The 24,395-nt window shown below is 41.8% G+C and overlaps 2 protein-coding genes across 5 annotated transcripts in view; one reads left to right on the top strand and one right to left on the bottom strand.

Moving 5' to 3' along the window:
• Positions 1–12,081, top strand: part of pcgf6 (polycomb group ring finger 6) — a 22,421-nt gene extending 10,340 nt beyond the window's left edge. For 3 of the 4 annotated variants that reach the window (XM_054798616.1, XM_054798615.1, XM_054798614.1), the window contains 4 exons: positions 673–700; positions 851–949; positions 6,420–6,506; positions 9,935–12,081. In XM_054798616.1, the coding sequence (XP_054654591.1) occupies positions 673–700; positions 851–949; positions 6,420–6,506; positions 9,935–9,985 (265 nt within the window). In that variant the 3' untranslated portion in view covers positions 9,986–12,081. Of the gene's footprint in view, positions 1–672; positions 701–850; positions 950–6,419; positions 6,507–8,678; positions 9,881–9,934 lie in introns of those variants that run through there. The other variant, XM_054798617.1, reaches the window with a different exon arrangement.
• On the bottom strand, positions 10,742–24,395 carry LOC129193868 (alpha-internexin-like). Its single transcript, XM_054798612.1, has 5 exons — positions 24,051–24,395; positions 22,303–22,533; positions 19,524–20,051; positions 17,110–17,234; positions 10,742–12,711 (listed from the first exon to the last, which is right to left on the bottom strand). The coding sequence occupies exons 1-5, from the start codon at positions 24,330–24,332 to the stop codon at positions 12,525–12,527; spliced, it is 1,353 nt and encodes a 450-aa protein (XP_054654587.1). The 5' UTR covers positions 24,333–24,395; the 3' UTR covers positions 10,742–12,524.

Below are 24,395 nucleotides of genomic sequence, written 5' to 3'. Positions count from 1 at the left end.
GTTTGTTTTGTCTTGCGTGGGGCGTGGCTTACAATGTCTAGCAGGAAGAGGGCGGGATATAATGCTTTTGAATGCATTAGAACGTCAGCGCCACCACCATGCAGTATCAAACCAAGGTAGACGGCACCTTGAGAGGGATAGTTTGGATTTTTTGACATGAAATTGTGTGACATCCCAATCAGCAGTGTAATGCATCAACGATGACTTACCCCCCACCCCTCCCACCCCCACTTGGACCTTTGGGCCGAGTTCTGGTCGGATTTTGGTGATAAGGAAAGTGAAAGTCATTCCGGTTAGTTGGTGGGGCCACAGCGTGCAGTAATACGACGGGAGAGGAAGCAACGGCGAGCGATTGGGAGTTCTGACTTTTTTCAAGGCGGCATTTTTGTGATGCAAATGTATTAGTCTTTTGAACACATGCTATTCTGAGAATGAAAACTCTTTACTTAAGCAGCCCCTGACAACTAACCGGAACTATGTTCCTCATTACTGAAGTCTGCTGGGGCAAGTCACCTTTGATGCACTACACTGCTGACGGGGATGTCATGCAACTTCATGTCAAAAAATCCAAACTGTCCATTTAAAGAAAACGAGACTGCAGTTGCACAAATGTGCCATCAGATGTCCCTGTTTATCTTACAAAGAATGTATTGATTGTAATTTTCCTTTCAGGGCTGAAGAGGGGATTAGCAACTACAAGGTAATTACTTTACATTTTTAAAAAAACATCTGGCTAAAGTAACTCTATAAACTATTCCAGTCATGCAGACATGAGATAACAAAACAACATATCACATAATCATAGTAGAGACTGATTCAGCCCTTTGCACTCCACTCCATCCCTGTCCAGCTCCTAGAAAGGCCATATGTGCGTGTGTCAGGTGAAGCCACTATTCGCCATGTGGAGCTGTTCATCAGGAGGAAGATGGAACTCAGCCCAACTTGCCAGGTAAGTCGGCCTAGCTTACTTAACTTACTTAATCAGAACACAGTCACCTTCATCCTGGTTTTTGCTTCAGACGTGGAGGCTTAACACAGGATGTGCATACACACGGCTGTATTGTAATGACAACACTTTATTGAATGGGTCCAGTTATTTATAAGTCAGATGCCCAATTGATTAAATATTTTTTCTACAGTTGAGATCAGAAGTTTACATACACCTTGGAAAAAAACATTTAATCACAATTTTTAACGGGTTACACTTATGCCACAAATATTGTTTTCTTATGACAATATATTTCAGATGTCTACTTCATTTTCTTGATTGATTTATTGAAGACAGTTTTTTTATTCAAGAATTATATAACATAGTTTGACATTTTTCTGAAGTTCAGCAGCTCAAATGTTTACATACACCTCCTCCAACATGATTTAATACTTGGTTGAACCACCTTTTGCCTTGATAACTGCCATCAATCGCTTGGGATAACTGTCTATAAGCTTCCTGCAGTAGCTTTCTGGAATTTTTGGCCATTTCTCTTGGCAGAAAGTGTACAGGTGAGTCAAATTTGATGGTTTGCGTCTACGGACACGTTTTTTTGTTTTTAGCTCAGACCAGAGATTTTCTATAGGATTAAGGTCAGGGCTTTGTGAAGGCCAGTCCAGGACCTTGATTTTCTTGTCTTCGAACCATTTGGTCACAATTTTGGCTGTGTGTTTAGGATCATTATCTTGTTGAAAGATCCAGTTGCGTTTCAGATTCAATTTCTGGGCTGATGTCTTGACGTTCTGTAGAATCTCAATGTAATGCTCTTTTTTCATGATGCCTTCTATCTTCTGGAGTGTACCAGTGCCAGACGAAGCAAAGCAACCCCACAACATGATGTTGCCACCACCATGTTTCACAGTCTGTATCGTGTTCTTCAGATTGAAGGCTTCACCTGTTTTTGTTGTGGCCAAACAGTTCCATTTTGGTCTCGTCGGACCAAAGAACTTGCTTCCAGAATGTAGTCTCCTTGTTCACATGTTCTCTTGCAAACTTCAGACGGGCTTTGTGATGCCTTTCTGTGAGTAACGGCTTTTTTCTGGCTTGGAACCCATGGAGACCATTCATATGCAGAACTCGTTTAACAGTGGAGACAGACACATCTTTGCCAACTGCCTTCAAATCATGACAGAGCTCCCTCTTGGTGGTTGTGGGACACTTCTGCACATTTCTGACGATTTTTTGCTCCTCTCTTGGCGTCAATTTCTTCTTCCTTCCACCCCTTGGCAGGGTAGCTGTTGTCCCAAGCTTCTTGTACTTTGCAACAGTGGTTTGAGTGGTGGGTCGTGGCACATGTAATTGCCTGGAAATTGCTCAAAGTGACAATCCTTTCTTGTGCAACTCCACTATACGCCTTCTGAGGTCCTTCGACTTCCCCATGCTGCAGAATTGTCATAGTGGCCACCTAGCACTGGGGACTGGCCTTTTATACATTCAGGAGGGTTATGGCATGGTTATGGGGGGGGGGGGGGGGGGGGGGGGGGGGGCTTGTCCACATTCTGGCCTAACAAACAGAATACATTTTTGTCGTTAAGATTTGTTCTCACTTATATTCTCTGTCCTGCTTTCACATAGTCACTGTCATGCAGCCAGTGTGGGATTGTTTGGCCCTCTTTGATCGTAGATTTCTGAATGTCTTTGTCTACTTGCTTTGTGATAGAGTTACCTCGTGTTTATGTCCATGTAAATAAACATATTATGTTTTACTCGGACAACACTGTAAACCAGGGGTTTCCAAAATGTTTCCAGCGAGGGCCATATGCTGAAAAATGAAAGGATCATCTTTATTATTCATTTTGCCAAGCAAATTTATCCATCCATTCATCCATTTCCATTGCAGGGGTATGCTGGAGTCGTATCCCAGCTGACTTTGGGCGAAAGGCATGGTACACCCGAAACTGATCACCAGCCAATCGCAGGGCATACAGTGGTGTGGAAAAAGTGTTTGTCCCCTTCCTGAGTTCTTTTTTTTTTTTTTTTTTTTTTTTTTTTTTTTTTTTCACACTTACCGTATTTTCTGTATTTAACACATACATAAGGCGCATTGTATTATTGGGCACAGACAGGGTAAAACATTCACTAATTTAAAACATACGCTAGCATGCATGCTAGCATATGTTTTTAAAAAGGCAGCGGGAGCAAAACTGAGTTCGGTTGTACTTTATTGAAGTATTTAACAATGCACTCACATTATTTTTTGATCAATCCTCATCCACAAATCCATCAAAGTTCTCATCTTCTGTATCCGAAATGAACAGCTGAGCAAGTTCTCCATCAAACACGGCAAGTTCACTCTCATTGTCAGAGTCAGTCTCGTTGCTGTGCGGCTCATCAGAAATGATGCCGGCTTTTGCGAAAGCTCGAACAACAGTGCAAGCAGACACGTTAGCCCAAGCATCCACAATCCATTCACAAATTGTGGTGTAACTCAACCGGCGCTGCCTCCCAGTCTTAGTGAAGCTGTGTTCGCTATCTGTCATCCATCGCTCCCACGCCGCTCGCAACTTCACTTTGAACGCCCTGTTTACACCTGTTTATGTCCAGCCAGCGGTTGGATTTCCTTCGTCAAGCCTCCCGGAATGATGGCAAGCTCTGAGTTCATTTGCTGCACTTGGTTTTTCATAGCGGCTGTGAGATGGGCGCGCATGGAGTCACACATCAACAAGGACGTTGACGCGTGGAAAAAAAAACAAAAAACATTCGGTCCCTTTTACGTACACCTCACTCAGCCATTTTCTCCAAGTCCATCCAGCCCTTTTGATTGGTCTTAACGATGACTCCGGCTGGAAACTTTCCTCTTCCTCTTAAAAAATCACCATCGGTGGCAGTTTCTGTCCATTACCATGGCAACCAAGCACAACAGTAAAAGCCGACTTCTCGTGCCCCTTTGTGTGTATCGCTACCGTGCTGGTCCTCTTCTTCTCTACAGTGTGGTTCACCGGGATGTCGAAAGTGAGCGGCATGTTGGTGATGTAGTTGGGCTGGATGTGTTTGTCAGCAATTTTTTTTTTCCCCCCCTGTCCTGTCTAGCCTTTAAGGCAGATAGAATTGTAGATCTAAATACCCTCACGTGCTCAACAGATTTACTCTGCCAGGGAAAAGTGTGAGATACACTTCCCCTGTTATACAGAATTTATTTGACTTGAAAGCTTTGTTATTATGCAAATTGTCAGCAATTTTTTTACTGCAGTAGGAGTGGAAGATGGCCAGCTTTTCCTTGTAATCCAGCGAAAGTTGCTGCGCCATGGTAGTCCTTGCCCGGATGGATAGATGGCGCCGTTTCATTGATCTTGAATTCTCTTGCATCTGCTTGGTTCCCATGTTCTTCCACGTAACTGATAGCTTGCAGTTTAAACTGTGCTTCATAAGCCTGTCTCTGTGTAGGCGGCATTTTTGGGGGTCCTTAGCCAAACGATGTTTTGCACAATGCATGTACCGGCACTCTTTACTACCTACTGGGGGCGTGCCTTTAGCGTCCTCTTTCACGCCCACCCTCCCCCCTTTAACGTCCGCATGCTGTCCTCAGTCACATCCGCCATTCGTCGAAATAAGCAGCATGTCAGCAGGAAATGTTTCCAGTCAGTTAAGCGGAGGAGCGCTCGTCAAAGTCACACAAGAACATTAACAGATTTTGGAACTCGGTGCACACATAAGGCGCGCCGCATTATACGGTGCCCCGTCCATTTTGGAGAAATTTGAAGACTTCTAAGTGCGCCTTATGGTTGTGAAAATACGGTAAATGTTTCAGATCATCAAACAAATTTAAATATTAGTCAATGACTACTTAACTGAACACAAAATGCAGTTTTTAAATGAAGGTTTTTATTATTAAGGGAGAAAAACATCCAAACCAACATGGCCCTGTGTGGAAAAAGTGATTGCCCCTCCTGTTAAAACATAACTGAAATTAATTCTATTAGATCTATCAATGTGGAAAAGGTTATAAAGCCATTTCTAAAGCTTTGGGACTCCAGTGAACCACAGTGAGAGCCATTATCCACAAATGCAGAAGATATGGAACAGTGGTGAACCTTCCCAGGAGTGGCCGGCCAACCAAAATTACCCCAAGAGTGCAGCAACGACTCATCCAAGAGGTCACAAAAGACTCCACAACAACATCCAAAGAACTGCAGGCCTCACTTGCCTCAGTTAAGGTCAGTGTTCATGACTCCACCATAAAAAAGACACTGGCCAAAAACGGCCTGCATGGCAGAGTTCCAAGACGAAAACCACAAAAAGAATATTAAGGCTTGTCTCAATTTTGCCAGAAAACATCTTGATGATCCCTTTGGGAAAATACTCTGTGGTCTGACGAGACAAAAGTTGAACTTTTTGGAAGGTGTGTGTCCCATTTACTTCTGATGTAAAAGTAATGCCACGTTTCAGAAAAAGAAGACTGCCACCATAGTAAAATATGGTGGTGGTAGTGTGATGGTCTGGGGATGTTCAGGACCTGGAAGACTTGCTGTGATAAATGGAACCATGAATTCTGCTGTCTACCAAAAAACCCTGAAGGAGAATGTCCGGCTATCTATTTGTGTCCTCAGGCTGAAACCAACTCTGGTTCTGCAGCAGGACAATGATCCAAAACACACCAGCAAGTCCACACCTGAATGGCTGAATGAAAACAAAATGAAGACTTTGGAGTGGCTCAGTCAAAGTCCTGACCCGAATCCTGTTGAGATGATGTCGCATGACCTAAAAAATGTGGTTCATGCTGGAAAACCCTCCAATGTGGCTGAATTACAACAATTCTGAAAAGAAGAGTGCGCCAAAATTCCACCACAGTGCTTTAAGAGACTCATTGCAAGTTATCGCAAACACTTGATTGCAGTTGTTGCTGCTAAAGGTGGCCCAACCAGTTATTAGGTTTGATGGCAATCACTTTTTCACACAGGACCATGTAGCTTTGGATTTTTTTCCCTCTCTATAATAAAAAGTTTCATTTAAAAACTGCATTTTGTGTTCCGTTGTGTTGTCATTAACTAATATTTTAATTAGTTTGATCTGAAAAATGATGTGACAACTGTGCAAAAAAATAAGAAATCTGGAAGGGGGCAAACACTCTTTCACACTATTGTAAAGACAACCATTCACACTCAAATTCTTAACTATGTGCAATTTAGAGTCACCAGTTAACCTAACATGCATGTTTGTGGAATGTGGGAAGAAAACCAGAAAAAACCCATGCACGCAACGGGAGAACTTGCAAACTCCACACAAAGATGCTGAGGAGAAAATACAAAATAAAATAACTGTTTACTCTGACAATTAGCAACACAATAAAAAGTGAGCCATAATACATCTTGGTTAGGTTTGAGAAACACTGAAGTAAACCAGTTTTTCTTCCTCCAAAACGCCTTGGAGACCCCAAGAAGACATAACATGATCATTGAAGCCAATGTTTTCTGAAATGTTTTTTGCCCTGCAGGTAGATATGGTTTGTGGGGATCATTTGCTGGATCACTATCAGGCACTGAAAGATGTACAGAGTTCTGTGGGAGCAGAGGCCCTGCAGGTAAGCACCACTCTTAAGGGTCAACAGAAGCAACCGTAATATATGATATTATATATAATATATTTGCACTCCAGTCATACATTTTTTTTATACTACATGTCCTCATTAAGATTGTGGGTAAGCTGGAGCATATCCCAGCTGTACTAGGAGCAAACTATGAAAGTTGGATATAACTAACAATAGTTAGTACACTAGGCTCTCTACTTACGAACATCCGATTTGCGAACATTCGGAGATACGAACGCAAGCTGACATTCATGTATTTTGCCTTGTAGTAACTCCATATTAATACTACTAAATGCTTGACCAGTAGAGGGCAATGTGACACCGCTAATGGGACCAACAGAAGAGGAAGACGGGAGAGAGAGGAAGGCTAAGTTGTAGTAGTTGTAGTGCGTCATACAGCTACAATTTAGCTTTCTCTCCCCATCGGCTTCCTGTACCTGTTTGTCCCATTAGCAGTGTCACAGCGTCCTCTACAGGTCAAGCATGTAGCAGTATAAATAATGGAGTTACAGTACTAAAAGGCCAAATACATGAAAAAATAGACCAGTCGGCTTGTGTTCGTATCTCCGAAAGTTCGCATGTTGGATGCTGGTAAGTTGGGGACCTAGTGTATGTGTATATATGTATACACATACATGTAGTACCTATATAATTGGTAAATTAACTTTTGTTCGACTTACGAACAAATCGTCTTGCGAACGGTCGTCTGGAACCAGTTGTGTTCGTAAGTTGTGAACCAACTGTATACAGTTTAGAAAGCAGTAGATTTACTGCAATTAACGGAGCCAATATTGTTTAATCAAGGGTAAGTACACTTCACAGTGAACAAATTGTGCCCAAGTGTTATTTAGTGTGAGTACCATTGTTATCTAGCACTGCCTTAATCCTCTTGGGCATGCAATTCACCAGAGCTGAATTAACCAATTAACCTAACATGCATTCGCATTAAAAGTGAAAGACAGTGTTTTTTGTGTCATACGTTTATTCCGTAATTAAATACAAGCAGTCAACATGGGTGAAGTATTCGCCATTCAGGCGAGCTGGCGGGGAGCTCGACCTCCGATTGTGCAGAAGTATTTCTGTGCAATGCTGGTCTGAAAGCTGCATAAACCCATCCACAATGCAACCCAATCCCTGACCAGTGATAGCGCCAAGGAGGCACAGCTTGGACATACTACTCCATCATAACACCTCACCTTTTGTGGTGAAACACACTAAAGTGTGGCAGAGAGGCAATCTGTGGAATGTTTCTCATTGCAGAAATAAAATAAACAAAAGCCAACTAAAAGTGGAAAAATGGAGCACAAAGGCATAACTAGAAAAAGCAAAAATGTTGACACTCGTAACTAATAAAAACAAAGATTTCTCTATATATGTATATTGTTTAGTTATAAATATCAAAAGACAGTCCTGATGTAAATAGACTTAAGACAAGTAGATAAGACAAAGCAGTGAAATGGCCTTGTTCAACTACAAGACTAATTTTTTTCATCGGCTGATTGATGGAGTAAAAAAAAAAAAAGTCTGGAGCCACAAAACATTACACAGTTAACTTGTGAAAGTTGTAATCGTTATTAAATGTTACCTGTTGCAATAACAAAATTCAACAAAAGTGCAGCGTGCATGTGTAGTACTACTCAGAAGTCATTTAAACACTGAACTCTCTAAGCCTTTTTGAATGGTCCCGTTATTAGTTTAAAATTAAAACAAAATGTAACCAACTTTAACATAAAAAAGCTCATCAGAGTTCACATTTCTGCATTTAAGTGTTATTTGCTCAATAGCGTTTACGCCTTCGCTGAATTGCCGTCAATAAGCAGTCTGTGCGTCCTTTCCCGGCTTCCACCTTCCAAACCCTGTTGGTGACTTATTTTTCCAAAAGCGATTAGCAACAAACGTAGGGACTGGTATTTGGAGACATAAAAGGGAAAGGGGTCCGCATCGCTTCGGTCAATGCAGTCAGCTTCTGCTATCTACCTCTCCCCGTGTCAGCACCTCAGCGCTTGCTATGCTCTCGCTATGCTCTCGCTAATTACGTAGTTTTATTTTACTGTGCAGTAACTTGCTTCAGACTCGATTCAAAACTCCCTCACCTTTTTTTTTTTAATCTCCCGTGACTCACTGCATACACTGTCTACCTCCTCCCTCTTTTGCTCATCCAATCAGCAGTCAGAACAGAGTCTAGATGCAGACCCCGGGTGTAGTGGGTAACGACGTTGGGACTTGGCAAAGGTGATTATGCTTTGAATCCTAGTCAGAGTAAATGGGAACGTATGACGATATACTGTATTTTTATTGTTATTTATTTAACAATGCTGGCCCTCACAGTGGGCCAAGAAAAATTCTGGTTGGTCAAGTCCCCACTGAAGGCCCAAGTACCGGTGCTGAGTGTATAGTAAAGCTATAGAGGCTCCACACTGATACTCAAAAGTGTGTCCAAGTGAACATTCTGTTGTCGTATGCCCTCCTAAGAAGATCTACTGTAATAAAAATGGATGTACTGCAATTTCCAATGTACAAGCCGCTGCTTTTTCCCTAAACTTTGAACCCCTGTGGCTTATACTGCAGTGCGGCTAAATTTTAATCTTGTGACATCTCGTATACTTCAAAACTGCCACCACACACTGTTGACTGAATGCATGATGGGAAGCAGTTAAGATAGTAGTTGTTTATTATTCTACACATCTTGTATATTTCTTACCTACCTTTTGCATGTTAAGTTGCTGTGTGATGATTTTAGCTTTATTTCCGAGATGACACCATGAGTAATGACCTCCTGCGATTTCCGATTGATAATCTCGTGAGTTTTCTTATAGCTGATGATTGGCTCCTGTCAAATAAAGAGCTAATGTTCCTCACCAACTCATGCAGGCCACAATATGCCATTTTATGACGTGGACATGTGCGGATCTGGCGGATCTGGCGGATCTTCCATCCATCCATCCATTTTCTACACCGCTTCTCCTCATTAGAGTCGCGGGGGTATGCTGGAGCCTATCCCAGCTGACTTCGGGCGACAGGCGGGGTACGCCCTGGACTGGTCGCCAGCCAATGGCAGGGCACATATAGACAAACAACCATTCACACTCACATTCATACCTATGGACAATTTTTAGAGTCTCCAGTTAACCTAACATGCATGTTTGTGGAATGTGGGAGGAAACCGGAGTACCCGGAGAAAACCCACGCATGCACGGGGAGAACAGAAATGCTGGTGCATCTTATACCCCGGAAATTATGGTGCTCACTAATGTGATATACTGCAGCTGGCATGGAATTTTGATCAAATATCACTGTTTTTATTGGCATTTCCCGTCTTCTGGTATCGACCTCTAGACCACTTATCCTGTTCAGTGTGACCGTAAGGTCTGTACGGCACACAGAATTGAAATTAATGTGATTTGGTCTCCATTTTTCCACAGGATGGCGTGCTGGTGCTGCACTTTGGCTTGGTCCTGCCCAGTCAGTCTTGAATGGAAAGGTTGGATTTACTGACCGTAACACACGTGTTGTAGTGTGAATATTCTCATCTACGTCATCACTCTCCAAAGTGTCTTAGTGGGCTTATTCAATACGAATGTCTCCAAAGCATCGATTGAAAAAAAATCCATATCAAGATGTGTAACTTAAACAGAACTGCAACAAAACTGTGCTAAGTTACTCACTAAATATTTTGAATATAAGTCTGGGAAAAGCTTTTGGCCTTATTTTCATGTCTCTTTGTTGGACGCACATAGTATATATTTGTATATTTTGCAATACAGAGCATACTTGGATAAATATTCTTCATGTATTTAATAATCAAGATAAGGGCTTGACACGCAAGGAGAACTACTGCCAAATGTTCGTGAGCTTAATGTTGATCTGTCTTTTGAACAGCCTTAATTTAACTTTTGGATACAAATATTGACATTATTATAATGTCAAGTTGGAAACAAACAAATCTTTTGTCAGGTTTGATAAAATGCCTTTTCATTTGGAATAAAAAATACTTTTGAAATGAGATGTGATGCCTATTTTGATGTGCTTTTTTTTTTTTTTTTAGTATTAAGGGTTGAGCCATCTGGCAACTACCAGTCAGCGTGTTTACTGTTAACTTTATCGATACAATTTTAACGCACCGGACGAAGATCTTACAGTGATCAAATCTCAGTGAGTCAAACTTTTACTTCCCCTTCATTTGCATATACGGTATGTCATGTGTCACACGAAAGATGAGACAGAATGTCTTATTCAGCTTTTTATTTGGTTCGTTCCACCAGTCAGAGCAAATGACTTGGTAAGCAGGGGTGGACACTGATGCCTAAAGCTAGCGGACGTGCACACAGACATGTTGATATGGTCTACACATCTACGTTATACAGTACATGTATTTTCACAGCCACTTCTAACTAGGTTTTCTCAGGTAGGGTTAGCACGAAGCAGAGGGCAGGCACACACAGTCTAGTTTGCTCTTTAAAAGACGAATATGCACTAACGTGAAACCCATCGGTGCAGTTAGGTCAGGGTGTCCAAAGTGCGGCACATTCTTAAACTACAATTTCATAATTTTATGAGAATAACATTGTAAATTTATAAGGAAAAATAACAGCATTTTAGTTGCATGAAGTCGAAAGATTACATTTTCATTTTTAAAGTCGGAAAGTTATCCATCAACCAACGAAGTTGTAATTGTTGGAAAGTTAGGTTGGAGAAAAGTTAGAATGTTCCGAGAATAAAGTCATAATTACCAGAAGATTTACAAGAGGAAAACTGGAAAGAGTTGGAAAAGTCAAGAAATTAAGAGAAAGTTGTCATCTAACGAGAAAAATACATTTTACGAGAGTAACGTAATATGAGGATACACTTCATTGTAGTAGCAATTTTTTTTGTTGTTAATATATAATCTGAACAACAAAAACGTTGACATTTTTGGAAAATTAGGTTTCGGGAAACGTTATAAGAATAGTATAAGTATAAAAGTATGTAATAAGAGGAAACTTTAAATAGTTGGGGGTGGGAGGGGGCATTTTTTATAAAAGTCAAAATATTAAGAAAAAAAAGTATTCTAACAAGAAAGTAATAAGCTGTCATTTTAGTAGCATAGAGTTGGAATATTAATGTTTTTTTTAAACTCATAATATGAGAAGCCAAGAGGGTCAAATTGTCATTTTTGGAAAGTTAGTTTGGGGGGAAAGTTCCAGTATTATGGGAATAAAGTCAAAATATGTCAAAAGTCATAATTACAAGAACAAAGTTGAAATATTTGAGAAAAGAGCAGAAATGGGGAAAAAAAATAATTTTAATGCAATGAAGTCAAAATATTAAGAAAAAAAGAGTGATATATAACGTCTTAGCATAGCTTTAGAAAATATCAAAGTGGCCCTTGCATCCATTCATTTTTCACTATGTGGCCCTCACTGGAAAAGGTTTAGACACCCCTGGTTTAGTTGACAAGTAGGCCTGTCACGATAATTGATAAATCAATGAATCGAACAATTTAAAAAAAAAAAAAAAAAGATGTTGATCATTTTTGCCGGCCTCCATAAATTGACATGTACATGCTATAATTAATGGAAAAAACAACAAATGTCAATATCGATTATCAACAATAATTTGCAGGACAATTATCGACCAGCAAAATTTGTTATCGTGACAGGCCGTGTGACAAAGCATGTTTTGTGGCAAACGGTCGATTTAGTTAATCCCCTGAACTTTCACACATAATTTTTGACACACACGTGACTTGAATACCTGCCCTTACATTAGTTTAATCTTTATACTTTTAAGAGTCCAAAAATATTCTACACGTTTTAGATGTCTGCACCGTGGGAATCAATAAATCATATTCATATCCAGTGCTTTGAGAAGAAAATAATCTACAGTAAGATTTTTACCACTTCACTCCCAAATCATTAGTTGGAATAATTCTATGATCTTTGGACTCTTCCACACATCATTTTGACTACTAAGACGTATGTAATGCAGTACTGTATTTTCTATTTGTCGCCTTCCCTGACTGCATCTCTGCCTTCAGTTGTTGGAGTTGATGTCTGCTTCGTCCTTCTCCTCCTCCTTGAGGCTTTCCTTCTTGGCTCCGTCTTTGTCTCGCTGGCTGCTTCTGGAGGAGCTGGCTGGGGCTCGGGCCTGGTAGCTGTATGCTGAAGCTCCGAATGACATCCCAGAGTTGAAGTGAGTCTCCTCCCCTTCCAGCAGCTTCCTTGGAGGATGAAAGGGAATATATATTCATGGAACAGTAAGAAACTGTTTTCATGTTTATTGAAAGGCCCAGGCCTTGTCCACGTTGGCATGATGAGTTTGTGCTTGTGTGGGTTCTCACACGTACAGTGGTGTGAAAAAGTGTTTGTCACACTTAAATGTTTCAGATCATATGAAACTTTCCATTATTAAGGGAGAAAAAAAAATCCTGGTTGGCCACCCTTAGCAGCAACAACTGCAATCAAGCGTTTGTGATAACTTGCAATGAGTCTCTTACAGCCCTGGGAATTTCGGCCCACTCATCTTTGCAGAATTGTTGTAATTCAGCCACATTGGAGGGTTTTCCAGCATGAAGCGCCTTTTTAAGGTCATGCCACAGCATCTCAATAGGATTCAGGTCAGGACTTTGACTAGGCCACTCCAAAGTCTTCATTTTGTTTTTCTTCAGCCATTCAGAGGTAGACTTGCTGGTGTGTTTTGGATCATTGTCCTGCTGCGGAACCCAAGTTGGTTTCGGCTTGAGGTCACAAACAGATGGCCGGACATTCTCCTTCAGGATTTTTCGGTAGACAGCAGAATTCATGGTTCCATTTATCACAGCAAGTCTTCCAGGTTCTGAAGCAGCAAAACAGCCCCAGACCATCACACTACCACCACCATATTTTACTGTTGGTCTGATGTTCTTTTTCTGAAATGCTGCGTTACTTTTACACCAGATGTAATGGGACACACACCTTCCAAAAAAATTGTTTGTCAGACCACAAAGTATTTTTCCAAAGGTCTCGGGGATCATCAAGATGTTTTCTGGCAAAATGAAGACAAGCCTTAATGTTGTTTTTGTTCAGCCGTGGTTTTCGTCTTAGAACTCTGGCATGCAGGCCGTTTTTGCCCAGTGTCTTTCTTATGATGGAGTCATGAACACTGACCTTAACAAAGCAAGTGACGCTTGCAGTTCTTTGGATGTTGTTGTGGGGTCTTTTGTGAGTCGTCGCTGCTCTCTTGGGGTAATTTTGGTTGGCCGGCCACTCCTGGGAAGTTTCACCACTGTTCCATGTTTTTGCCATTTATGGATAATGGCTCTCACTGTGGTTCGCTGGAGTCCCAAAGCTTTAGAAATGCCTTTATAACCTTTTCCACACTGATAGATCTTAATTAATCTCAGTTATGTTTTAACGGGGGGTGGTGGTGGGTGGCGTGGGCAATCAGTTTTTCACAGAGCCATGTAGGTTTGGGATTTTGGATTTTTTTCTCCCTTAATAAAAAGTTTCATTTATAAAAGCATTTTGTGTTCAGTTGCACTCTCATTGACTAATATTTAAATTTGTTTGATGATCTGACACATTAAAGTCCAACAAACATGCAAAAAAAAAAAAAAATCAGGAAGGGGGCAAATACTTTTTCACACCACTGTTAGGTTGATCAAAGACTTTGGATTTGATTGATTCATCAACATTCATCTCCACAAGAATTACAGAATTCTTCACACTAAATTAATTGATGAATTGATTATTACGGAGATGCCAAATACTAGTAGTCACAAACATAATGCAAAACAATAACCATCCTTGACAAAGATGTCAAACCTACGAAAGGCTGGAAAAAATGTGCATCCCACCAAATATGAAGGGACTCGTCTCATTGCAAGATTGAGACAGCACATCCCTTGTGATTTATCCCTTTTGATTTATAGCCTTAAAAACTGAGCTTTAAAAATACTATGGGTAAGGTGGAGGATTTTCAAAACTCAGTCATCTGCATTTAAGTGTAAACAAAAAATCGGGATCTTTTTATACTTTCCAGTACGGTAAAACGCTCAGATTGCAAAATAAGGGGGACTCCCAAAGGTGAGAGACTACATGGATGACATCACCACCATTCTCCAGACAGCAGCATGTACAGCAAGACTGCTGAAAAGGATCTTGTGGGATGAGCAAGGATGACGATCAAACCCTCCAAATCGCGTAGTCTGTCCCTCAGAAAAGGGGTCAGGAGCGACCACACCATCTTTGTCGCAGGCGGTGAGGAGATCCCCTTGCTGCTGAAGCAATCCGTCCGTTGCCTGGGTCAAATCTATACTCCAGAGCTCTTTGACAGGCAGATGGGGGAGACAGTGAGGAAGCAGCTTGCAGACGGCCTGGCCAGGATCAACCAGAGGCAGCTCCCGGGAAAGTACAAAGTGTGGCGATATCAGTCCATTCTGTACCAACGAGTGATGTGACCTCTGAAAGTGAGCGAGATCCCCTTCTCAGTGGTGAGAAACATGGACGGACTTGAAAACTCGTACATCAGAAAGTGTCTGGGGCTGCCGAGAAGCCTTTCTTTTTCTATCTTTTTGGTAGAAACAGGCTACAGCTGCCACTGCGATCCATCAGCATGGCTTACAAGCAGGAGAAGGCCCGACTTGTACTGGAGCTCAGAGAATCCACTGACCAGTTGGTGAGAGGAGCAGGAACCCAAGAGAGAATGGTGGAGGAAGAGGAAAGCCTAGGAGGAAGTTGACCAGGCAGTCAGCAGGCTGAAACATCTTGAGGTCGTCGGCAGAGTCCAGTGGGGTCGAGCAGGTCTCAGAAGAGGTGAGACACCTGTGTTCTGGTCAAAGGCCTCCAGGGAACAGCAGAGAGCCATGGCGGTGGCAGAGGTGGTGAGGATCGAGCAGGAATGCCTGAACATCAAGGCAGTGTCTCAGAGCTGGCAAGGAGGTTGGACTTCATGGGAAGGAGTCACAGATAGGCCCATGTCATGGTCTGATCTGTGGAAGAACCCCCAAGCCAGGCTCAGCTTCCTGATCAGGGCAACGTATGACACCTTACCTTGTCCATGAAACCTCCACCGATGGTACGGCGCTGAAGAGACCTGTCCCCTGTGCAACACCAACGCAAGCCTTCAGCACATTCTGTCGGGCTGCAAGACAGCACTTACACAAGGCCGAAACAGGTGGCGACACGACCTGGTGTTAAAAAAGCTGGCAGAGGTAATGGAGGCGAACAGTAGACCTGCGGCCCCAGCGAGGGATTCCATCCGGTTTGCCAAGGCGGGAGAGAACATCAATACACTCCCAAGAGAGATACGCCAGGTTTCCTCTCACCGGGAAGTACGTGGGACATGAGGGTCGACCTTGGGAAGCAGCTACAGTTCCCGCGGGAAATTGCAGAAACGTCACTCCGGCCAGACCTGGTAATGTGGTCGGTAGCTCACAAGACTGTCCTACTGGTGGAGCTCACCGTGCCGTGGGAGGAGAACTCAAAAGCGATCCACGAGCGGAAGCATGCTAAGTATGCAGATCTCGCAGCAGAGTGCAGAGACGTTGGCTGGAAAGCCATTACCTGCCCTGTAAAGGTGGGGTGTAGAGGCTTTTTGGGAGCCTCAATTGCTCGCCTACCTCGTGATGTGGGATGCAAAGTTGCGCATCGGAAAGCCATCAAACAACTGGCTGAAGAGGCAGAGAAAGGCAGCTTCTGGCTGTGGCTAAGGAGGAAGCACAGGAGTTGGGGTCCTGACAACACCTTGGGCATTAGCAGGGGGCGGTAGGGAGAGATCTCTACCATCGCTCCGTCACCAGGAGATGTACTGGGGTGAAAACATCAATTGACTGTTGGTCCCCAGCTGATGACCCGCGTAGGCCCATACGTATCACACCTGAATAAAAGGCACTGGTTCGAGGTGCGTCAGGCAGACCATCAGCCTGTACAACTGAGTGTATTTGAAGCCGATCAATCTTCATCTCTCTTTGTCATCGAATACCTCAGCATCAGACATATAGTCCTATCGTCTGTGGTTCTAATAAATAAGACTTAATTCCATGTTCTGCAAGTTCTCTCCCATATGGAAAAGATACAGTATATCTATAAATCTTACAAAGTTTGTATCTCTTTGGTTTGAAACTTGTATGTAATGCATCAGACAGCGAAACCAGGTATAAAATCCTTAGTAAATTGGACAAAATGAAACTTGTACGATTTGGGTACTTACATATGATAAATAATTATCTAGCAAAAGTGGCCAATTTCAAGAGTTAATCATATAAGCCTTATATGATGCACAATATATGAAACATCATTTTTGAAAAGGTTTTTTCTATTTCTTTTCCATATGAGCTATTTCATGTCGATATACTAATGACACATCGCTCAAACCTTTGCTATAATCACTGTCAACATCTTCTATCGCATCCATTCTCTCATGCTTGTTTATGTTCGACTGCGATGACGTCACTTGGGAAACGCCCCTCGTTTCAGAAGACCCAAAATGGCGGATTAGCACTACAAAAATGTAATTTTTACTAAAAAAAACAACATAGAATATAGAACATATTTAAGCAAAGTTGAAAAATCATGTCAGTGACCCTTTAAACAGATAAGCACGCCTCTGCAGATATTACAGCTGGCTGAATCAATCCCACCTGTAAGCAGCTATCTCAATGTCCAGAGCCATCTTCACATTGAGCAGGTCTTGATATTCTCTCAGGTGCTGTGCCATCTCCCCCTTTAGGTTCCTCAGCTCAGTGTCCAGTTGACCGATAGTGTCCTGTCAGAAGAGGACAAATAAAGCATTATGAAGGAAATTATGGAAATGTCATTCATCCAGCTCGTACATTTACATGGTCAGTTTTGTCTTCAAAAAGGAAAACAACAACCTTTGAGGCGTACTGTAATTAATATGAGCTTCCCTAAAAAAAAAAAAAAAACAGGGAAAAGACGGTGGCACCAATTTAGCAGCAGTCCGGGTTAATCTAGTAGACACGCAGGATCAGTTCACTAAGAACTTTCTCTGTCTAAGCCCAAGTGACTTCCACACAAAAGCCACACCTTTTTTTTTTAACTTGTCATGTTGACATTGACTCTGTAACCATTATGCATTGGCAGAGGCCATTGGGAAAAGGTTTGTCTGCAGACTCAAAAGAAGTACATGTTCATCTTGGCTCCTAAGCCAAAGAAGTTGAAGACAAAAACAGATTGGAATAAAGTAATGGAAGCATGATGTTGAGGGTGAATGGAGCCACGGGCCAGCACAAGCATGATTAAATCATCATCAGTTAAAACGATGGTTCAACCTTTTGAAGAGTTTCTCCTCAACCTGTCCTTGACACAGAAAAGTTGGGGCTAGCCAGCAGGATGCTGTTAGCTAATAGCATTACTCAAGCTGTGACATCATTGATGAGTTTGACCCTGTTTAATCCTATTACTGGATAAGGTTGGACACTGTCCACTGCAGGACTTGTTTGAACTATTGCTCTCTCCAAATATTTGACTGCAATTGGTCCACTGGAATCATGTCTTTAAAAGTGCATCTTCAGTCATCTACAGACGACCCTGGTTGCGACACACGCCGATAAATTATGAATACTTTCCAAAACGAGGTGGAATAATACGTAGTCACACGTTGCTACACTGAGGATGGCAGGGGTGTTTTAGAATAGTTACTATTTGACGATTTGATTTGGAGGAGTCTGATTCGACTAACTAACCTTGAAATCATATAGAAATGTCATGTGATCGAGATTGTTCCATTCTGACTACATGGGGGGTGGCCACAGCTGCTGCTGAGCATATATTTCTTTACAAAGAATGTCTTTGTTTTTGTTATATACTGTATAGCCTACAGTGTTGTGAAAGTGTTTTACCCTTCCTGATGTCTTATTTTTTTGCATGTTTGTCGCATTTGTGTGTTTGTTGTGTTTCAGATCATCAAACAAATTTAAATATTAGTCAATGACAGCACTACTAATGACAAAATGCAGTTTTTAAATGAAACTTTTTATTATTAAGTGAGACCTACATGGCCCTGTTGAAACATAACTGAGATTAACTGAGATGTATCACCTGGAAAAGGTTATATAGCCATTTATAAAGCTTTGGGACTCCAGCCAACCACAGTGAGAGCCATGCTCCACAAATGGCAAAAACATGGAACAGTGGTGAACCTTCCCAGGAGTGGCTGGCCAACCAAATGACCCCAAGCGCACAGTGACCACTCATCCAAGAGGTCACAAAAGACCCCAAAACAACATCCAAAGAACTGCAGGCCTCACTTGCCTCAGTTAAGGTCAGTGTTCATGACTCCACCATAAGAAAGACACTGGGCAAAAACGGCCTGCATGGCAGAGTTCCTAAATTTGGGGTGCTTTTTCTTAGTAACGCCACATTTCAGAAAAAGAGAATCATACCAACAATAAGATATGGTGGTGGTAGTGTGATGGTCTGGGGCTGTTTTGCTGCTTCAGGACCTGGAAGACTTGCTGTGATAAATGGAACCATGAATTCTGCTGTCTACCAAAAAATCCTGAAGGAGAATGTTAATGTTAATAATTAATTAATTAATCTCACAATAAATGAAGATGAACTCGATAATTTTGTCAGCCTTCAAATGTCGCCATGTGCATGCGTGTCTGTTTTCCTCGTCTCCTGCCTCCAAACAGGCAGGAAGAGAGTTCACTCTGTGCACTGGTTTCAGCACCTTGGCACGGTTGTTCCATAGAACAACGGCATGAACGGAGTGAGCCTTTTTGTCACTCATACAGTCTCTTTGCCTCGGTGGGTGGAGGCGGGGCCGGTAGCATACACACAAAGTGCCGAAGCGTGTAACGTAGTAAAAATTATATTAGTAGATTGCAATATATTGTCATATGTGGTTTGTAATTTTTCATTTTACTTTTCTTAAAAACAATGTTAAAATCTCTTCTCTTCTCGCAGACTTGTGAATTGAGTGTCTCGTGCCACACCTACTCTGTTCTAATTAGACCATAATTTAAAATGTATTCTCCCCATACTTCAAATCTGAAAGAAAGACCTGGAATAATAGTCTTCTATGGCATACCTGCATTGCTGTGACTTCCACATTGTGAGCATCCTCCATCTCTGTGATCTGCCTCTCCAGTGACTCGTTTGCACCCCTCAGGGTCTCAATCTCCAGGGTCTTGGCCTGCAGCTGCCTCCTGAATTCATTCATCTCCTCCCTGCTGGCCCGCATGGCCTCGTTGCTCCGAGTGGCCTGTTCACTGAGGCTGGCAAACTTGGTCTTGTACCACTCCTCAGCTGACTGCAGGTTTTTGGAGGCGATGCACTCGTACTGGTTGCGTATCTCTTTCAGGGCCGAGGTGAGGTCCGGTTTGGCAAGTTCCAGCTCCACCGAGACCTGCTGCGCCTCCATCAAGCTGCTCAGCTCCTGGATTTCCTCTTCATGGACTTTGTTCAGGAAGGAGATTTCATCCATCAGTGATTCGACTCGACGCTCCAGATCTAGACGAACAGCCACAGCGTCATCCACGTCTTTCCTGAAGGACCTCAAGGTTTGTTCCGTCTCCTCCCGTACTCTGAACTCCTCCTCATACTTTGCATTGAGTTTCTAAAATGTAGGCAGTTACAAGTAAGCTGAAATACACATTTTTTCCTCACAATGTCAACGTCTGCGCGTGTTTCTAGGCAGAGTTATTTGTGACACGAAATGAGCTTTGGATGGCAAACTAGAGGAAGTACAGGAAATCTAAACTTAGGTTACTCCAAAGCAGCACTATTATATACAGTACGTATATCATTTCTCATTTATCATTTGTCACTACTTTATCACATATACGGGCAATGTTGGAATATTTTAGCATCCTCAACTGTCATACAAGTGTAAAAGGAAGTTCGCTGCAAAGCAAAACACGCTGGTGGGATTTCTGTGTGACAGGGTTTTGTTTTTTTTAGTAAAATAGTTGAACGATTTCAAGACTTCAAATTCAGGAGCGGCATTGCATAGTCGCCTGTGGTACTAGAAATACATATTTTGAATGATGCTGATTTTACATAAAATCTCATTGAAATGTTGGGTAAACTAAAACAAATGACAAATTAATAGAAGTCTGTACGACGTTTCGTGGTTATGAAGGCGCTCCTGTCAATTAATGTCAAAAAATGAAAATCTTGAGAACTAGTGACAGTGTGCGCCGGCGGAGGACTACGTGCTACGTGCAGCTTAGGAATGAGGTATGGGTGGAAGAATACAGTGTGCGCCTGCAGAGACACACTGAGGAAGTAGGAGTTAACTTTTTGGACTTTATGTCTCCCAAGCGGCAATGCGCCAAAGAAAAGGAAAGCCACCATCATGGAAGTGATCATGAACATCATAAAAAGCTCAGTGAGAGGAGACACGCCCACCAAAACACTCCTACTCAGAATTTTAAGACCAATTGGTAGAATTTACATTTTGCATTGTTTGAAGTAGACCTTCAAAATGCAAAAAGACGAAATGGGAGTGAAACAAAAATTGCTATTTATTGCAAGCAAGCATTAAAGTGAAATAGGTTGTTGTTCAGCTGGTCAAAAGTTTAAGACCACTACCTTTAAAAGCCAAAATCCTGGCAAAAATGTGCATTCAATGTCATTTTCTGTCAGGTATTTGCACTGCCATGACCTCTTGATGGTAAAGGCAAAAATGCTTTCTCTCTTTGTACACTGTCGGATTGCATGAGCAAGGCCTCTCGCAGCGCGCCCTTGCTGCTGAGGTTGGACGCAGTAAGTCTTGAAACTTCAAAGATCTTGAGTTTTTAAGGAACAAAAAAGTCAAGTGGTAGACCCAAAAAATGTGTATAACAGTGTTGATGTACATTTTTTAAACATTGTATAGAAAGTACAGTACTCAGCTTAGTACAAAAAATCCTTGCAATATCATATATTATATATATAATATTATATATATATAATATACATTATATTATATATATAATATATATCTCTGACTTTATTTTCCGAATTCTCTTTATTTTCATATTTTTCTATTCAGTGTGGCCCCTCATTCAATACCTAACACGTAGGTATAGGTTTTTATCAACCCAAACGCCCGATCCCAACAACGTATTTATACGTCATTTACGTTTGTTTTTTTTTGCGTGAGAGGAGAACGGAGATGTTGATGCCACTCCTCACCAATGGATTAGACTTGAGAGCAATTTTAACACCACAAAAACGGCCACCAGCTGGCAGAAGTGCATCATGAGCAGAGGGAGAGACACATGACAGGAAGAGGAAGCCCTTGCATAATGGCAGCTGTCACATTGTGGCCCACACGAAAAAAAATGACGCTTTGTAGGGAAATTTTAACGCATACACACACACACACGCATGTGCACACATAGTTTAGTTCCAAATATGAAAATTGTAAATAGCTGCTGCTGTTATATTTGTCAATAAATTGTGATTTGAATGTAAAACAACCCCTTTTTTGTGTTGTTTATACTGTGGTATCGTTGGTATAATTCTTTACATATTTGAGCTGTCACAACATCAAAAAATATTTGTGTCAAATTGAAAGTTATTACCTTTTCTCGTCGGCAACTGATATTTTCCCGAAACTTACCGACGTTCTACTGCTGATTGCAGAAGAAGGCAAAAAGGTAGAAACAAACTTTTTTTCTGATGAAAGACGGGAGTCTAATCTTTCTTTTGGTAGGGCCCGTGTTTACATAGCCACAGAACACAACATTCTGTGTGCCTTGGAAGATCAGTCAAAATTGTCTAAAATGGAAAGGCTTGCCTTTTGAAAAATGGCTGGGATTGAATGAGTTGATAATGATAGCATCTGATTAGACAGCACTGGTTGTGGGTTTTTTTTCTACCTGCAGCTCTTCTTCCATGTTGTTCCTCTGGATCAGGATGTGGCTGTTATCCCTGTTCAGTTCGTCCAACTGGGACCGCAAGTCCCTCATCTCCTGCTGGTAGAGACGAGCCACCCGCGACGGCTCGCCCTGCCTCTGCCGCAGTGTCACCAGCTCAGCCTCCAGTACTTTATTCTGCTGCTCCAGGTGTCTGACTTTATCAATGAACATGGCGAAGCGATCATTCAGACCCTGTACAACAAGAGAGATACCTGGTTATCCTGAATTCTAACTATAATAACTATATGTATGCTGTACTGCAGGTTGAATAATACATAGATTTCTGACCTTCAATCCGTCCAGTGCAAAGTTCTGTAGCTACTAATGGTGTTTAAACGCAGATGATGGCAAAAGACTTAATATAAGGCAACGCATTTTTGTCGATGCTCCTCGAACAGGCTGACAGCAGTTTTTCCCATTCATTCATCTCTTTGTAGCGGCCACCACGGATAGATTTGGCGCTACCTGTTCGCACTCACTCACAAACACATTATAACTATAATGGGACGGTGGTTCCAACTCAGCGCAGTAGATCGTAGGGGAGCTACGGTACAGGTACCCCACGGTACGGTCCGTACCTCGGTATTTGGGCTACGGTTTCGGTAGTTCATGCCTGGTGAGGCACTGTCTCCTTTGGAGTTTTTTAAATGTCAAATCGGGTTGCTCATAAAATAAAAGATTACAAGAAAAAGAAGAGATTCCCAACAACAAATCAATTGTTTTCAAATTACTTTTAGTGCCTTGTATTTATTTCTTTTATATACTGAAAATTTGTGTTGCGCCCCACCACAAATCGATTTGGACCGCCAAAAATGTATTTGGTGCTAGCTGTTGACCCTCACTCATAAACACATTATAATGGGACTGTATGAATGCAGCGTGTAGTTCCAACTCCACACAGCAGATGGCATAACTCTGCTTCTTAACATGCGATACTGAAATACTGACACTTCGTACACCAGCTCTTCGTGCTCTAAAATCGATTCTCAAATCAAAATATTGATACTTTTGATACTTCAGTCATCTCAGGTAATGTTTGTCTGGAACCTTTGGTGCAACGATGACCATCGTAAATGAAGACGTGTGAACTGTGAGTAAAGTTTTCATTCTTATAGTCGTTCTTAATAATTTGTTTATTCTTAATGGTTTTATTGTTTTACTTATTTTCCCTTTTTTTTGTTTAGAATACCGTTTTCACATTTTATGCAATTTTGTCCTGTTTTTTCTGTTGTTGTATATATTGTAAATCATCCCGCTACCTCAATGTACTTCAGAGTTTAAAATAAAAGAATGAATGAATTGTTAAATTCAAAAATTAAATGAATCATTTATTTCCTTAATAAATGTCTTGTATTCTTTATGAAATACATTTCTTTTTAAAATGCATCAAACACATAAGGTGAGTTTGCACAAAGTATCGATATCGGATCTGTACCTGAATTTTATCGGTGGTATCGCACATCACCATGACTATGACTTAAGGATCAGTGTTGCCGACTTGGACTTAGTCGCTCCATATAGCAAATACCCTCTGGATTGTGGTTTTCAAAATACAACAAAATAACAACCATTTCTGGTCGTATTGGATACGTTTGGAGATTCTAACATGAAAGCACGTGTCGCTCTTCTCAACGAGCAGCTGATGGTGCTGTGGCCCACCCAACTAACTGTTTGGTTATTGAGTCCATATGGAAATAAGGCTGATATACCTGCAGCTGCTCCTTCTCGTTGGTTCTGATGACTTTCAGTTCGTTGTTGACCACTGAGGTGTGGCTCAAGTCGAGGGAGTCTGAGGCCGCAAGAGAGAAGGGGGTCTGCGAATGGCCCGTCCTTCTGTACATGCCCACGGAGGTGCTGCTGCTTCGGGAAACCGCCATGGACCTGAGCCCCGCGGAGGTCCGAGGCACGGCGCTTCCCAGGCGGGAGGAGGAGGCGGAGAACCTGCTGGAATCTCCGAAAATCTTCCGGTAGGAGGAAGAATTGTAGCTCATGTTTGTCGCCGAGTCACAGCTGAAAGTGAAGAGCTTATGAAGGCAGATTTACAGCAGCTTATA

This window comes from Dunckerocampus dactyliophorus, chromosome 14 (genome assembly GCF_027744805.1).
Source record: "Dunckerocampus dactyliophorus isolate RoL2022-P2 chromosome 14, RoL_Ddac_1.1, whole genome shotgun sequence".
NCBI classification, from domain to species: domain Eukaryota; kingdom Metazoa; phylum Chordata; class Actinopteri; order Syngnathiformes; family Syngnathidae; genus Dunckerocampus; species Dunckerocampus dactyliophorus.
This window is presented reverse-complemented; position numbering and strand designations above follow the sequence as displayed.